Source organism: Trichomonas vaginalis, chromosome IV (assembly GCF_026262505.1).
Source record: "Trichomonas vaginalis G3 chromosome IV, whole genome shotgun sequence".
In the NCBI taxonomy this organism is placed as follows: domain Eukaryota; phylum Parabasalia; order Trichomonadida; family Trichomonadidae; genus Trichomonas; species Trichomonas vaginalis.
The window spans coordinates 8021441-8039201 of NC_067206.1; the positions used below are offsets into that span (position 1 = coordinate 8021441).

General features: G+C 27.5%; 1 protein-coding gene across 1 annotated transcript; it reads left to right on the plus strand.

Annotated features, from left to right (window-relative positions):
* Positions 1-15262: 15262 nt before the first annotated feature.
* Positions 15263-17530, plus strand: TVAGG3_0049820 (protein ubiquitination; the record flags this gene model as incomplete). The annotated part of the gene is made up of 1 exon (XM_001310862.2): positions 15263-17530. One exon carries the CDS (start codon positions 15263-15265, stop codon positions 17528-17530), a length of 2268 nt encoding a protein of 755 aa, XP_001310863.2.
* Positions 17531-17761: the final 231 nt, after the last annotated feature.

Here is a 17761-nt window from a genome sequence, read left to right on the forward strand (position 1 = left end):
GTAATTGATGTGTTATGGGTATCTTGTCATTTGTCAGTGGTTTAGAGAAGTGTGACCAAAATATAATATTTGATTGAATTCCAAAATTGCAGTGTTGAGTTGGCGTACATGTGTGAAGTGTTAAAAAACGATTTCAGTTTTTGTATTTGTACGGATTTCGGTTCAAGTATGAACAAGTCTGAATGGAAATTCAGTATTGTTATTTGGTGGTATGTAATCTCATTTATTAGTATGTATCAGTGTGTGATTGATAGAAGGTTTTTATCAAACACAGTGTATTGATCTTCTTTGATAAACAAATGTTACTCTTTCTGACACAATTGTTGAAATTACAAGATGACCATCATCAATGCTCCTACTTAAAGAAATTGGTCGTTAACCTAAGTCCGTCAAAATTATCACATGAATTGGATCCTTTTAACAAAATGCATGAGAGCGCTCGAAAATATATTTGTTGATGACAGGGAATCCATATTTTACTTCGTTAGATGGTGATACTACACAAAAAAATTTCGAGAGAAATAGTTCATTATCAATCAGCTCGAACTGCAAAAGTATTTATTTACCAAAAATGTTAAAATCCATTAGAGGGACCAATCTCTCATACCAATCTTATATAAATTCGCTACTATTCAAAATGAGCATCACTTTTGTTTGATATTGTGAGGTCAAGTATGCTTTTTCACTGTAACCTGCAGAAAATAATTTACGAATTTTTGTATTTTCCCATGGGAAGTGTTATGCTGATTTCTGCTATTTCATATTGTTATGTGTGTACTCTCATAATATATGTATTAGCACGTTTTGTATGTATTTGCATAGTGGTGTGATTCGAATTTGATTGTGATGATAAGACACTTGTCCAGCCGTGGTACTTGTGATTAAGATATTTATTGAGCTTAACATCCTAATGAGTATATTTATTAGAAGATTTTTTTGTCGTTCATAATAGTTATATGAGATATATAAATAGGATTTGAACTAACTAGATTGTGTTAATTTTCCATCTTTTTTGGAATCTATATCTCTAGTAGAGTTCTTGTAAGATGTTTTATCTTATTCGAAAGATGATAATGCTAGTATTCATCTTGTAATGTGGAATTTTCTCTAATATTAAGGTTGTTTCGTCATTTACCAATTGATTGTGGTCCTTTCTAATAGCGATTTTGCTCCGTTCTATAGAGAGAATTAAGTGCCAGAATAAATGATGTGATGGTATGCATATGCGTATAAATGCATGGAGGATGTGGTGGTGGTTTAGTATAATCGGGTTATGTGAGAGATGGTTACATAAAATTACTTTAGCTATGAATCATATTCTTTCGGAACTCTCAATTCCTTCGAAATAAGATAGAATTTTCAAAGGAAAAATAGACCCAAATCCTGTTCAAGAATCTGACACTAATCAAAATGAATTTCTTGATGACCAATTAGAAAAAAAAATCAGCTTGAATAGGCCTAAGAAAGTACAAATTTTAGTTAATAAATGTACATTATACGGACAACATAAATTAATTAGAAAACCTAATAAATTACGCCAAAAATGCATCCAAATAACAATTTCGTATTTTGAAATAAAAAATAATCGTAATTCATAATTATATTATTAAAGAATTAATTGCTTATAATAAATAATTATTTTATGCATTATTAGCGATGCACATTATAAAGATAAAATACAAACTTTTCTAACTTTTCTCTGAAAATATTTTTAGGGAATATATTGGATTATGAATCGCTTAAATTGTTTTTCGGGGATTATGAAATCATATAAAAATAAGAATCTCTAAAAGAATTTTGAATTTGATAAGCTATTCAAAATTTATTTTGGATTTTTAATAGATGCCCGAATTTTGTTGCCAGAAAGAGCATTTAAGCAATTTCAATTTAATAGTATTGTGGAGTGATAAAAGAATTTCAAAATCAGCGATGGAAAATCATCAAATGAAGTTCCTTATAAAACAATTGTGTTCATTATAGCAGGGACAAGTATGAATGACTACATGCAAGGAGAAAACATTGAAGGAATATAAAACTAAAGGAGTTCAGTGATGAAACATTGGAAAATCTTTTATCAACTTTTTATAAAAAACAAAGTTTCTATGACAATTTCTGAAGATATTCTGAAAGAAAATAATTTTTAAATCAAAATAGGCATAGATCTCAGAGATTGAAGACTTTTTCGATTTGTACTCTTACTTTCAGAGATGAAATAAACTTTAAAAAATATATAGAAGGAAGTCCTTTCATTTATAAGAAACTCGCGAAAGAATTTAACAATGAAAACTAGATGACATTATCATGATTATAGCGAAAAATATGTTCGGAAATAGGAACCATTCAAAACTATGAATGATTTATTCGTATTGGTTCCGAAAAGCATATTAAGCAATTCAAGGCATTTCCATCGATAAAACTCATTTCAAAGAGTCCGTGGAAGAACTGCGCGATTATTTTCAAGATTGAAAAACCAGTTTGATAATGTATATGACTTCTTTGATTGCGTTGTCAAAGATTGCAGTTATTTGCATTATTTATATCAATAGAATTTGATGCTGAAATGATGTCGATCTCAGTAATGAAGTACGTTATTGGATCTTACTTCGAATGAATCCTGACAAGAATGTATCAGAATTATGGTTTAGAAATGCAGAAAAAAGATCAACGAACTTGATGGAAGGAATCCGAAAAAGTTCAAGCAAGATATGAAACAATATGAAATCATTTTTGTCTATTAATTTTGACAAAATTCATCAAATCAAACAAATGATGAGTCTTGCATCAATAGATTCTTAGATATCTTCAAATTCAAAACAAATTTGATGAATTATAATTTCCTTTCGCAGAGAGAGGATGTGAAAGATGAATCGACAATAAAAGTTGATGGTACAATCGGATTATTCAGAAATCGGTTGATGATCAACAAAAACACAATCCTTCTCTCTATGTAGTTGAAGAACAATTACAATCTTGTCGAATCTCTTATCTAACAACAAATGCCAACAAAACAGCAATTTAACAAAAAATAAAGACAATGCAGTTCTTTGCACATCAATCAGTGGCAGCACAGATATTCGATTTTCTCATTAAAAAATGGCTTAGATGCTAAAATATTCTAACGAAATCCACAGGTGAGAAATGCCGTTTTAACAGCTTGGGAAAGCGGAAACTTTGAAATGATTAAGCATCTAGTATCTCAAGGCTTTTCACTTCAGACTTAGACAAAGAAAATCAAAATTGTATACTTCTAGCTGTTTCTTCGGTAATTGGGGAAATAATCCATTATTTATTCAAAATGATGCAGACCCATCTCTACATTCATCAAATAATGACCTTCCTATTTTTAGATCCGTAAGGCTTGGACATCTTGAGATTTTCCAGAAATTTACTTATATATTGTCACAATTTTTGATCCAAATGCTGAAGATGATTTTCTTAACAATTGCAATTTCTCATCAAAGATACAAAATAATAAAATACATTATCGACAAAAAATTAGTTAGAATTAAAGAAAAACATTAAAATTTAGTTAAATCGTATCTTTCGAATTGCGATTCTCTTGAAGAAATAGAAACCATAAAGAAGATTGACCCAATTTTTTCAAGCAATTATAAAGCACAGGAATCTTACTAAATCTGACGCTAATCAAAACGAATCAAGCATGATGTTGATATAATCAAAATGAATCAACACCTGCCTGAAACAATTCAAAATGAATCAACATCTGTTGATATAAATCAAAATGAATCAACACCTGCGAAACAATTCAAAATGAATCAACATCTGTTGATATAAATCAAAATGAATCAACATCTGTTGATATAAATCAAAATGAATCAACACCTGCTGATATAAATCAAAATGAAATCAACACCTGCTGATATAAATCAAAAATGAATCAACATCTGTTATATAAATCAAAAAGAATCACATCTGTTGATATAAATCAAAATGAATCAAACATCTGCTGATATAAATCAAAATGAATCAACATCTGTTGATGATAAATCAAAAGAATCAATACCTGCTGATATAAATCAAAAGAATCAACATTTTCTAATCAAACTCAATCACAAACATCCGACACAGAACAACCAAAATCATCAAAATCTAGTAAAAATAAGGACACAAAAATAACTATTGATTCATGGCTATTTAAAAGATAAAATATCGAAAATTTTTCTTCTGGTATGAGGACTTTAATTTATTACTAATATTTATATTGATTCATTAATCCCAAATTGTTAAGTAATTATTATTGCTAAGTTTATAATAACAAAATACTAGTTTTATCATCTCAGTATTTATGAATCTCAATTTTTTTTGAGAGTATCTGAATGTCATAAAGAATAATCATATAGCAAAAGAAATATTGATTTCTATATGAATAAAATAAATAACAAATCAAAATTATTCTGGATCGGACAATCATCATCAAATTATTGTTTATCATCTTTGCAATTGATTGAATCTGAAATTATCAGAGTCTTTTAACATTGTCTTGAGGAACTTTCTTATATGGCAAATACTTCAATACTCTCTCATGAACTTCATATAAATTTGAAGTATTTTCATAAGTGACGTGAAGTGATTGTGATAAGAAAATGACTTGACTCAGTTCAAACTTCTATAGACACCTATCTGTGAGGTTTTGCAAAGAACGAAAGAATGAGAATGTTGGAAAAGTAAGTGTTAATTATCTTCAATTTTTTTGGTAATCTTTGAAGAAATATTGGCGAATTCCTCGTTTTTATTCTTTAAATCAAACAACTATCTTGGCGCTTATTAAACATTCTTAATTCTCCTGATCCAAGCAACATATATATGCATTTGTTCATTGTCAATTAGAGCAAATGGTCAGCATCTTTATTTTAAAAGTGACAAAATATAAATTTTTTATGATTCCAAAATTCAGTTTAGTTCTACAATAAAATGTAAAAACATTATCAGTGTATACTGACGGAATTCTTGTAGAAACAAGCTATTGAAAGTCAGTAGTACAACAATTTATTGACAGTAGTTTGTAGAATTTTTATCAACACAGTGTAGATTCTTCTTTTATAACAAATGTTACTCTTTCTGACACAATTGTTGAAATACAAGATGACCCAATCATCAATGCTCCTAAAAGAAATTTTCTTACCTAAGTCCGTCAAAATTATCAATGAATTGGATCCTTTCAATGCATGAGATCGCTCGAAAAATATATTTGTTGATGAACAGAATCCATATTTTACTTCGTTAGATGGTGTATTATACACAAAAAATTTCGAGGAAATAGTTCATATCCCATCAGCTCGAACTGCAAAAGTATTTATTTACCAAAAATGTTAAAATCATTAGAGACCAATCTTTCTCATACCAATCTTATATAAATTCGCTAATATTTCAAAATGAAATCACTTATATTTAATCAAATATGCTTTTACTAACTCAAATAATTTCGAAATTTTATTTTCCCATTGGGAAAATTTCCCTTCCTGCCTGCAATTTCCGGATTCACTAAAAGTTACACTATTTCATATTATTCAATTGAAAATACACACATGTCCAGCCTATTGTTATAGATATTATTTGATCTTAACATCCTAATAGAGTATCTTTATTATATTTATAACGAAATAGAAATAAAAATTAACTTAACTAATGATTTATCCAAAATTATTATCAAAATTCAAAGAATTTTACTTATCATAAGAGGTTGCGTAGACATCTTGATGTTTTTCTAAAATTTTCCATTTACAATTTGATGTGTTTTCTTTACAATAGCGATTTCCCATCAGAAGACCAATATAATGAGTAATATAGTCTAGACAAAAAAGCATTTAGAATTAACGAATAACATAAATATTGCTAATCATATCTTTCGAATCTCAATTCTTCTTGAAATAATAGAATTTCAAAGGAAAAATAGACCCAAATCTTTCAAGAATCTGACACTAATCAAAATGAATTTCTTTTGCCATTAGTAAAAAAATCAGCTTAATAAGGCCTGAAGAGTACAAATTTTATTAATAAATGTACATTATACGCAATATAATTAATTAGAAAACTATAAATTACGCAAAATTTTTCTCCAATTACAATTTCGTATTTGAATAAAAAATAATCGTAATTTCATAATTATATTTTAAAGAATAATTGCTTATTTAATAAATATATTTTTGCATTATTAGCGATGCAATTATAAAATATAATACAAACTTTTCTGAACTTTTTTCTCAGAAAATATTTTGAATATATTGGAATATGAATCGCTTAAAATTGTTTCCGGGATTATAAATCTATTAAAATAAAAGAATCTCTAAAACATTTTGAATTGATAAGTATTCAATTTTATTGGATTTTTTAATAGATGCCCGAATTTGTTGCCAGAAGAGCATTTAAGCAATTTCAATTTAATGATATGTGGATGATAAAAAGATCAAAATCAGCGATTGAAATCATCAAATGGAAGTTCCTTTTAAAACATTGTGTTCATATAGCAGGAAAGTTATGAATGACTACATGCAAGAGAGAAACATTGAAGGAATATAAACTAAAGAGCGAGTGATGAAACATTTAAAATCTTTTATCAACTTTTTTATAAAAACAAAGTTTCTATCGAAATTTCTGAAGATATATCTGAAAGAAATATATCAAAATAGGCATAGATCTCGAGATTGAAGACTTTTTCGATTGGTATAGTACTCTTATTTTCAGAGATGAAATAAACTTAAAAAATATAGAAGAAGTCCGTTTCATTTATAAGAAAATCGCGAAAGAATTACAATGAAAAACTAGATGACATTATCAATCATAGCGAAAAATATTTCGGAAATAGAACCATCAAACTTATTGATTTATGTCGTATTGGTTCCGAAACATATTAAGCAATCAAGATTTCATCGATTAAAATCATTTCAAAATGTGAAAAATCGGATATTTTTCAAGATGAAAACAAAGTTGATAAAGTATATGACTTCTTGATTGCGTTGATCAAAGATTGCAGTTATTTTGCTTATTATATCATAAATTTGGATGCTGAAATGATTCGATCCTCAGTAATGAATACGTTATTGGATCTTACTTCGAATGAATCCTACAAGAAGTATCAGGAATTAGTTTTAGAATGCCAAAAAGATCACAACTTGATGGAAGGAATCCGAAAATAGTAAAGAAGATATGAACAATATGAATCATTTTGGTCTATTAATTTTGACAAAATTCATATCAAATCAAACAATATGATGAGCTTGATCAATAGATTCTTAGATATCTTCCAAATTCAAAACAAATTTGATGATATTGATATAATTTCCTTTCGCATGAGAGCAAGATCGCTGGAAAGATGAAATCGACAATAAAAGTTGCAGATGTACACGGATTTATCAAGAAAACAGTTGATGAATCAACAAAAACACATCCTTCTCTCTGCATGTTTGAAGAACCAATTTACAATCTTGTCGAATTGCTCTTATCAAAACAAATGCAACAAAACAGCAATTAACAAAATAATAAGACACTGCAGTTCCTTTGCACATCAATCAGTGGCAGCACAAAGATATTCGATTTTCTCTCATTTAAAATGGCTTAGATCGCATAAAATATCTAACGAAATCACAGGAGAAACATTGCCGTCTTAAACACAGCTTGTGAACAAGGGAAACTTTGAAATGACAGTTAAGCATCTAGTATCTCAAGGCTTTCATCACTCTTCAGACTTGACAAAGAAAATCAAAAATGTATACTTCTAGCTGTTTCTTCTGGTAATGGGAAGATAATCCATTAATTTATTCAAATGATGCAGACCAGCTCTTACATTCATCAACATAATGACCTTCCTATTTTAGATCCGTATAAGCTTGGACATCTTTGAGATTTTCCAGGGGGGAATTTACTATATATATTGTCACAAATTTTGATCCAAATGCTGAGATGATTTTCTTACAATTGCAATTTCCATTCTAAAGATACAAAAATAATAAAATACATTATCGACAACAATTAGTTAGAAAAGAAAAACATAAAAATTTAGTTAAAATCGTATCTTTCGATTGCATTCGCTTGAAGAAATAGAAACCATAAAGAAGATTGACCCATTTTTTCAGAGCAATTATAAAGCACAGGATCGGACTAAATCTGACGCTAATCGAAAACGAATCAGCATATGTTGAATATAAATCCAAAATAGAATCAACACCTGTTGGAAAACAATTCAAAATATCAACACTTGATAAATAATGAATCAACACCTGCTGAAACAATTCAAAATGGAATCAACATCTGTTGATATAAATCAAAATGACACATCGTAATAACACATGTATCAAACGCGATATATCAAAATGAATCAACACCTGCTGATAAAATTCAAAATGAATCAACAATCGTTGATATAAAAATCAAAATGAATCAACACCTGTTGATATAAATCAAAATGAATCAACATCTGCTGAAAAATTCAAAATGATATCAACATCTGTTGAAAACAATGCCAAATGAATCAATACCTGACTGATATAAAATCAATGAATCAACATTTGCTAATCAAACTCAATTCCACAAACATGCGACAACCAGAACAACCAAAATCATCAAAAGTCTAGGTAAAAATAAGGACAGCAAAATAACTATTGATTCAATGGCATATTTTAAAGATCAAAAATATCGAAAAATTTTCTTTATGACACTTTAATATATACTACATGATTTTATTATTGGATCTTAATCCCAAATTGTAAGTAAATTATATTGCTAAGTAAGCTCTATATATATACTAAAAATACGAGTTTTATCTCGTAAATTTATGAATCTCAATTTTATTTGAGGTACTCTGAATTCATAAGAATATCATAAGCAAATAAATAATTTGATTTCTTATATGAATAAAATAAATTCAAAAATCAAAGATTCTTCTGATTTCGAACAATCATCATCAAATTATTGTTTATCATCTTGCAATTGCATTGATCTGAAATTATCAGAGGTCTTTAACATTTGTTTAGAACTTTCTTATATGGGCAAATACTTCAAACTCTCTCATGAAAACTTCATATAAATTTGAAGTTATTTCATAGTTTGACGGTGAATGATTGTTTGAAAGAAACATGACTTGACTCAGTTCAAACTTCTATAGAACACCGTATCCTGTGAGGTTTTGCCAGAAGAGAACGAAAGAATGAAGAAGTTTGAAAAGTGTTTAATTTATCTGCAATTTTTTTGTAATCTTGCAAGAAATATTCGAATGCCTCGTTTTTTATTCTTTAAATCACAACAAACATCTTGGCGCTTATTAAACATTCTAATTCTCCTGATCCAACAACGTATATTGCTATTTGTTCATTTTCAAATAGAGCAAATGTCAGATCTTATTTTAAAAAGTGACAAAATATAAATTTTTTATTGATTCCAAAATTCATTTAGTTCTACAATAAATGTAAAAACATTATCATGTACTGACGGAATTCTTGAGAAACAAGCTATTGAAAGTCAGTATACAACAATTATTATTGACAGTAGTTGTAGAATTTTATCAACACAGTGTATTGATTCTTCTTTTATAACAAATGTTACTCTTTCTGACACAATTGTTGAAATACAAGATGACCCAATCATCAATGCTCCTATTAAAGAAATTTTCTTACCTAAGTCCGTCAAAATTATCAATGAATTGGATCCTTTCAATGCATTGAGATCGCTCGAAAATATATTTGTTGATGAACAGAATCCATATTTTACTTCGTTAGATGGTGTATTATACACAAAAAATTTCGAGGAAATAGTTCATTATCCATCAGCTCGAACTGCAAAAGTATTTTATTTACCAAAAAATGTTAAAATCATTAGAGACCAATCTTTCTCATACCAATCTTATATAAATTCGCTAATATTTCAAAATGAAATCACTTATATTAATCAATATGCTTTTACTAACTCAAATAATTTACGAAATTTTATTTTCCCATTGGGAATTTCCCTTCCTGCTGCAATTTCGGATATACTCAAAAGTTACACTATTTCATATTATTCAATTGAAATACACACATGTCCAGCCTATTGTTATAGATATTTATTTGATCTTAACATCCTAATGAGTATATTTATTATTATTTCATAAAGAAATAGAAATAAAATTAACTTAACTAATGATTTATCCAATTAATATATCAAAATTCAAAGAATTTTACTTATCAAAGAGATGCTTAGACATCTTGAGGTTTTCTAAAATTTCCATTTACAATTGATGGTTTCCTTACAATAGCGATTTCCCATCAAAGATCCAATATAATGATAATATATTCTAGACAAAAAATCATTTAGAATTAACGAATAACATAAATATTTAGCTAAATCATATCTTTCGAATCTCAATTCTCTTGAAATAATAGAATTTCAAAGGAAAAATAGACCCAAATCTTTCAAGAATCTGACACTAATCAAAATGAATTTCTTTTGACATTAGTAAAAAAATCAGCTTAAATAAGGCCTAAGAGTACAAATTTTATTAATAAATGTACATTATACGCAAATAATTAATTAGAAAACTATAAATTACGCAAAATTTTTCATCCAATACAATTTCGTATTTGAATAAAAAATAATCGTAATTTCAGTAATTATATTTTAAAGAATAATTGCTTATTTAATAAATATATTTTTGCATTATTAGCGATGCAATTATAAATATAATACAAACTTTTCTGAACTTTTCTCAGAAAAATATTTTGAATATATTGGAATATGAATCGCTTAAAATTGTTTCGGGATTATAAATCTATTAAAAATAAAGAATCTCTAAAAATTTTGAATTGATAAGTATTCAATTTATTTTGGATTTTTAATAGATGCCCGAATTTGTTGCCAGAAGAGCATTTAAGCAATTTCAATTTAATAGTATTGTGGATGATAAAAAGATCAAAATCAGCGATGGAAATCATCAAATGGAAGTTCCTTTTAAAACATTGTGTTCATATAGCAGGAAAGTTATGAATGACTACATGCAAGGAGAAAACATTGAAGAATATAAACTAAAAGGAGTCAGTGATGAAACATTTAAAATCTTTTATCAACTTTTTATAAAAAACAAAGTTTCTATCGAAATTTCTGAAGATATTCTGAAAGAAATATATCAAATAGGCATAGATCTCGAGATTGAAGACTTTTTCGATTGGTATAGTACTCTTATTTTCAGAGATGAAATAAACTTAAAAAATATAGAAGAAGTCCTTTCATTTATAAGAAAATCGCGAAAGAATTACAATGAAAAACTAGATGACATTATCATATTCATAGCGAAAAATATTTCGGAAATAGAACCATCAAAACTTATTGATTTATGTCGTATTGGTTCCGAAAACATATTAAGCAATCAAGATTTCATCGATAAAATCATTTCAAAATGTGAAGAACTCGGATATTTTCAAGATGAAAACAAAGTTGATAAAGTATATGACTTCTTGATTGCGTTGATCAAAGATTGCAGTTATTTTGCTTATTATATCAATAAATTTGATGCTGAAATGATTCGATCCTCAGTAATGAATACGTTATTGGATCTTACTTCGAATGAATCCTACAAGAAGTATCAGAATTATGTTTTAGAAATGCAGAAAAAGATCAACGAACTTGATGGAAGGAATCCGAAAATAGTCAAAGCAAGATATGAACAATATGAATCATTTTTGTCTATTATTTGTGACAAAATTCATTCAAATCAAACAAATGATGAGTTGATCAATAGATTCTTAGATATCTTCCAAATTCAAAACAAATTTGATGATATTTATAATTTCCTTTCGCAGAGAGCAGATGTGAAAGATGAATCGACAATAAAAGTTGCATGTACAATCGGATTATCAGAAATCGTTGATGATCAACAAAACACAATCCTTCTCTCTGCATGTTTGAAGAACAATTACAATCTTGTCGAATCTCTTATCAACAACAAATGCAACAAAAGCAATTAACAAAAATAAAGACAATGCAGTTCTTTAAATCAAGTGGCAGCACAAAGATATTCGATTTTCTCATTAAAAATGGCTTAGATGCTAAAATATCTAACGAAATCACAGGGAGAAATGCCGTTTTAACAGCTTGTGAAAGCGGAAACTTTGAAATGATTAAGCATCTAGTATCTCAAGGCTTTTTCAGACTTAGACAAAGAAAATCAAAATTGTATACTTCTAGCTGTTTCTTCTGGTAATTGGGAAATAATCCATTATTTAATTCAAAATGATGCAGACCCATCTCTACATTCATCAAATAATGACCTTCCTATTTTTAGATCCGTAAGGCTTGGACATCTTGAGATTTTCCAGAATTTACTTATATATTGTCACAATTTTGATCCAAATGCTGAAGATGATTTTCTTACAATTGCAATTTCTCATCAAAGATACAAAATAATAAAATACATTATCGACAAAAAATTAGTTAGAATTAAAGAAAAACATAAAAATTTAGTTAAATCGTATCTTTCGAATTGCGATTCTCTTGAAGAAATAGAAACCATAAAGAAGATTGACCCAATTTTTTCAAGCAATTATAAAGCACAGGAATCTACTAAATCTGACGCTAATCAAAACGAATCAGCATATGTTGATATAAATCAAAATGAATCAACACCTGCTGAAACAATTCAAAATGAATCAACATCTGTTGATATAAATCAAAATGAATCAACACCTGCTGAAACAATTCAAAATGAATCAACATCTGTTGATATAAATCAAAATGAATCAACATCTGTTGATATATCAAAATGAATCACTGCTGATATAAATCAAAATGAATCAACACCTGCTGATATAAATCAAAATGAATCAACATCTGTTGATATAAATCAAAATGAATCAACACTGTTGATAAATCAAAATGAATCAACATGTGTTGATATAAATCAAAATGAATCAACATCTGCTGAAACAATTCAAAATGAATCAACATCTGTTGAAACAATTCAAAATGAATCAATACCTGCTGATATAAATCAAAATGAATCAACATTTTCTAATCAAACTCAATCACAAACATCCGACACAGAACAACCAAAATCATCAAAATCTAGTAAAAATAAGGACAGCAAAATAACTATTGATTCATGGCTATTTAAAAGATCAAAATATCGAAAAATTTTCTTCTGTATGACGACTTTAATTATACTAATATTTATATTGATTCATTAATCCAAATTGTAAGTAAATTATTATTGCTAAGTTTATAATATACTAAAATACTAGTTTTCATCTCGTAAATTTATGAATCTCAATTTTTTTGAGAGTATCTGAATTCATAAAGAATAATCATAAGCAAAAAATAATTGATTTCTATATGAATAAAATAAATCAAAAATCAAGAATTCTTCTGGATTCGGAACAATCATCATCAAATTATTGTTTATCATCTTGCAATTGCATTGATCTGAAATTATCAGAGTCTTTAACATTGTCTTGAGGAACTTTCTTATATGGCAAATACTTCAATACTCTCTCATGAACTTCATATAAATTTGAAGTATTTATAAGTGATCGGTGAAGTGATTGTGAAAGAAAATGACTTGACTCAGTTCAAACTTCTATAGACACCGTATCTGTGAGGTTTTGCAAAGAACGAAAGAATGAAGAATGTTTGGAAAAGTGTTAATTTATCTTCAATTTTTTTGTAATCTTTGAAGAAATATTCGAATTCCTCGTTTTTTATTCTTTAAATCAAACAACATCTTGGCGCTTATTAAACATTCTTAATTCTCCTGATCCAACAACTATATATGCTATTTGTTCATTTTCAAATAGAGCAAATGTCAGATCTTATTTTAAAAAGTGACAAAATATAAATTTTTTATTGATTCCAAAATTCATTTAGTTCTACAATAAATGTAAAAACATTATCATGTACTGACGGAATTCTTGAGAAACAAGCTATTGAAAGTCAGTATACAACAATTATTATTGACAGTAGTTGTAGAATTTTATCAACACAGTGTATTGATTCTTCTTTTATAACAAATGTTACTCTTTCTGACACAATTGTTGAAATACAAGATGACCCAATCATCAATGCTCCTATTAAAGAAATTTTCTTACCTAAGTCCGTCAAAATTATCAATGAATTGGATCCTTTCAATGCATTGAGATCGCTCGAAAATATATTTGTTGATGAACAGAATCCATATTTTACTTCGTTAGATGGTGTATTATACACAAAAAATTTCGAGGAAATAGTTCATTATCCATCAGCTCGAACTGCAAAAGTATTTTATTTACCAAAAAATGTTAAAATCATTAGAGACCAATCTTTCTCATACCAATCTTATATAAATTCGCTAATATTTCAAAATGAAATCACTTATATTAATCAATATGCTTTTACTAACTCAAATAATTTACGAAATTTTATTTTCCCATTGGGAATTTCCCTTCCTGCTGCAATTTCGGATATACTCAAAAGTTACACTATTTCATATTATTCAATTGAAATACACACATGTCCAGCCTATTGTTATAGATATTTATTTGATCTTAACATCCTAATGAGTATATTTATTATTATTTCATAAAGAAATAGAAATAAAATTAACTTAACTAATGATTTATCCAATTAATATATCAAAATTCAAAGAATTTTACTTATCAAAGAGAATGCTTAGACATCTTGAGGTTTTCTAAAATTTCCATTTACAATTGATGGTTTCCTTACAATAGCGATTTCCCATCAAAGATCCAATATAATGATAATATATTCTAGACAAAAAATCATTTAGAATTAACGAATAACATAAATATTTAGCTAAATCATATCTTTCGAATCTCAATTCTCTTGAAATAATAGAATTTCAAAGGAAAAATAGACCCAAATCTTTCAAGAATCTGACACTAATCAAAATGAATTTCTTTTGACATTAGTAAAAAATCAGCTTAAATAAGGCCTAAGAGTACAAATTTTATTAATAAATGTACATTATACGCAAATAATTAATTAGAAAACTATAAATTACGCAAAATTTTTCATCCAATACAATTTCGTATTTGAATAAAAATAATCGTAATTTCAGTAATTATATTTTAAAGAATAATTGCTTATTTAATAAATATATTTTTGCATTATTAGCGATGCAATTATAAATATAATACAAACTTTTCTGAACTTTTCTCAGAAAAATATTTTGAATATATTGGAATATGAATCGCTTAAAATTGTTTCGGGATTATAAATCTATTAAAAATAAAGAATCTCTAAAAATTTTGAATTGATAAGTATTCAATTTATTTTGGATTTTTAATAGATGCCCGAATTTGTTGCCAGAAGAGCATTTAAGCAATTTCAATTTAATAGTATTGTGGATGATAAAAAGATCAAAATCAGCGATGGAAATCATCAAATGGAAGTTCCTTTTAAAACATTGTGTTCATATAGCAGGAAAGTTATGAATGACTACATGCAAGGAGAAAACATTGAAGAATATAAACTAAAAGGAGTCAGTGATGAAACATTTAAAATCTTTTATCAACTTTTTATAAAAAACAAAGTTTCTATCGAAATTTCTGAAGATATTCTGAAAGAAATATATCAAATAGGCATAGATCTCGAGATTGAAGACTTTTTCGATTGGTATAGTACTCTTATTTTCAGAGATGAAATAAACTTAAAAAATATAGAAGAAGTCCTTTCATTTATAAGAAAATCGCGAAAGAATTACAATGAAAAACTAGATGACATTATCATATTCATAGCGAAAAATATTTCGGAAATAGAACCATCAAAACTTATTGATTTATGTCGTATTGGTTCCGAAAACATATTAAGCAATCAAGATTTCATCGATAAAATCATTTCAAAATGTGAAGAACTCGGATATTTTCAAGATGAAAACAAAGTTGATAAAGTATATGACTTCTTGATTGCGTTGATCAAAGATTGCAGTTATTTTGCTTATTATATCAATAAATTTGATGCTGAAATGATTCGATCCTCAGTAATGAATACGTTATTGGATCTTACTTCGAATGAATCCTACAAGAAGTATCAGAATTATGTTTTAGAAATGCAGAAAAAGATCAACGAACTTGATGGAAGGAATCCGAAAATAGTCAAAGCAAGATATGAACAATATGAATCATTTTTGTCTATTATTTGTGACAAAATTCATTCAAATCAAACAAATGATGAGTTGATCAATAGATTCTTAGATATCTTCCAAATTCAAAACAAATTTGATGATATTTATAATTTCCTTTCGCAGAGAGCAGATGTGAAAGATGAATCGACAATAAAAGTTGCATGTACAATCGGATTATCAGAAATCGTTGATGATCAACAAAACACAATCCTTCTCTCTGCATGTTTGAAGAACAATTACAATCTTGTCGAATCTCTTATCAACAACAAATGCAACAAAACAGCAATTAACAAAAATAAAGACAATGCAGTTCTTTGCACATCAATCAGTGGCAGCACAAAGATATTCGATTTTCTCATTAAAAATGGCTTAGATGCTAAAATATCTAACGAAATCACAGGGAGAAATGCCGTTTTAACAGCTTGTGAAAGTGGAAACTTTGAAATGATTAAGCATCTAGTATCTCAAGGCTTTTCACTTTCAGACTTAGACAAAGAAAATCAAAATTGTATACTTCTAGCTGTTTCTTCTGGTAATTGGGAAATAATCCATTATTTAATTCAAAATGATGCAGACCCATCTCTACATTCATCAAATAATGACCTTCCTATTTTTAGATCCGTAAGGCTTGGACATCTTGAGATTTTCCAGAATTTACTTATATATTGTCACAATTTTGATCCAAATGCTGAAGATGATTTTCTTACAATTGCAATTTCTCATCAAAGATACAAAATAATAAAATACATTATCGACAAAAAATTAGTTAGAATTAAAGAAAAACATAAAAATTTAGTTAAATCGTATCTTTCGAATTGCGATTCTCTTGAAGAAATAGAAACCATAAAGAAGATTGACCCAATTTTTTCAAGCAATTATAAAGCACAGGAATCTACTAAATCTGACGCTAATCAAAACGAATCAGCATATGTTGATATAAATCAAAATGAATCAACACCTGCTGAAACAATTCAAAATGAATCAACACCTGTTGAAACAATTCAAAATGAATCAACATCTGTTGATATAAATCAAAATGAATCAACACCTGCTGAAACAATTCAAAATGAATCAACACCTCTGAAAAATCAAAATGAATCAACATCTGTTGATATAAATCAAAATGAATCAACATCTGTTGATATAAATCAAAATGAATCAACACCTGCTGATATAAATCAAAATGAATCAACATCTGTTGATATAAATCAAAATGAATCAATACCTGCTGATATAAATCAAAATGAATCAACATTTTCTAATCAAACTCAATCACAAACATCCGACACAGAACAACCAAAATCATCAAAATCTAGTAAAAATAAGGACAGCAAAATAACTATTGATTCATGGCTATTTAAAAGATCAAAATATCGAAAAATTTTCTTCTGTATGACGACTTTAATTATACTAATATTTATATTGATTCATTAATCCAAATTGTAAGTAAATTATTATTGCTAAGTTTATAATATACTAAAATACTAGTTTTCATCTCGTAAATTTATGAATCTCAATTTTTTTGAGAGTATCTGAATTCATAAAGAATAATCATAAGCAAAAAATAATTGATTTCTATATGAATAAAATAAATCAAAAATCAAGAATTCTTCTGGATTCGGAACAATCATCATCAAATTATTGTTTATCATCTTGCAATTGCAT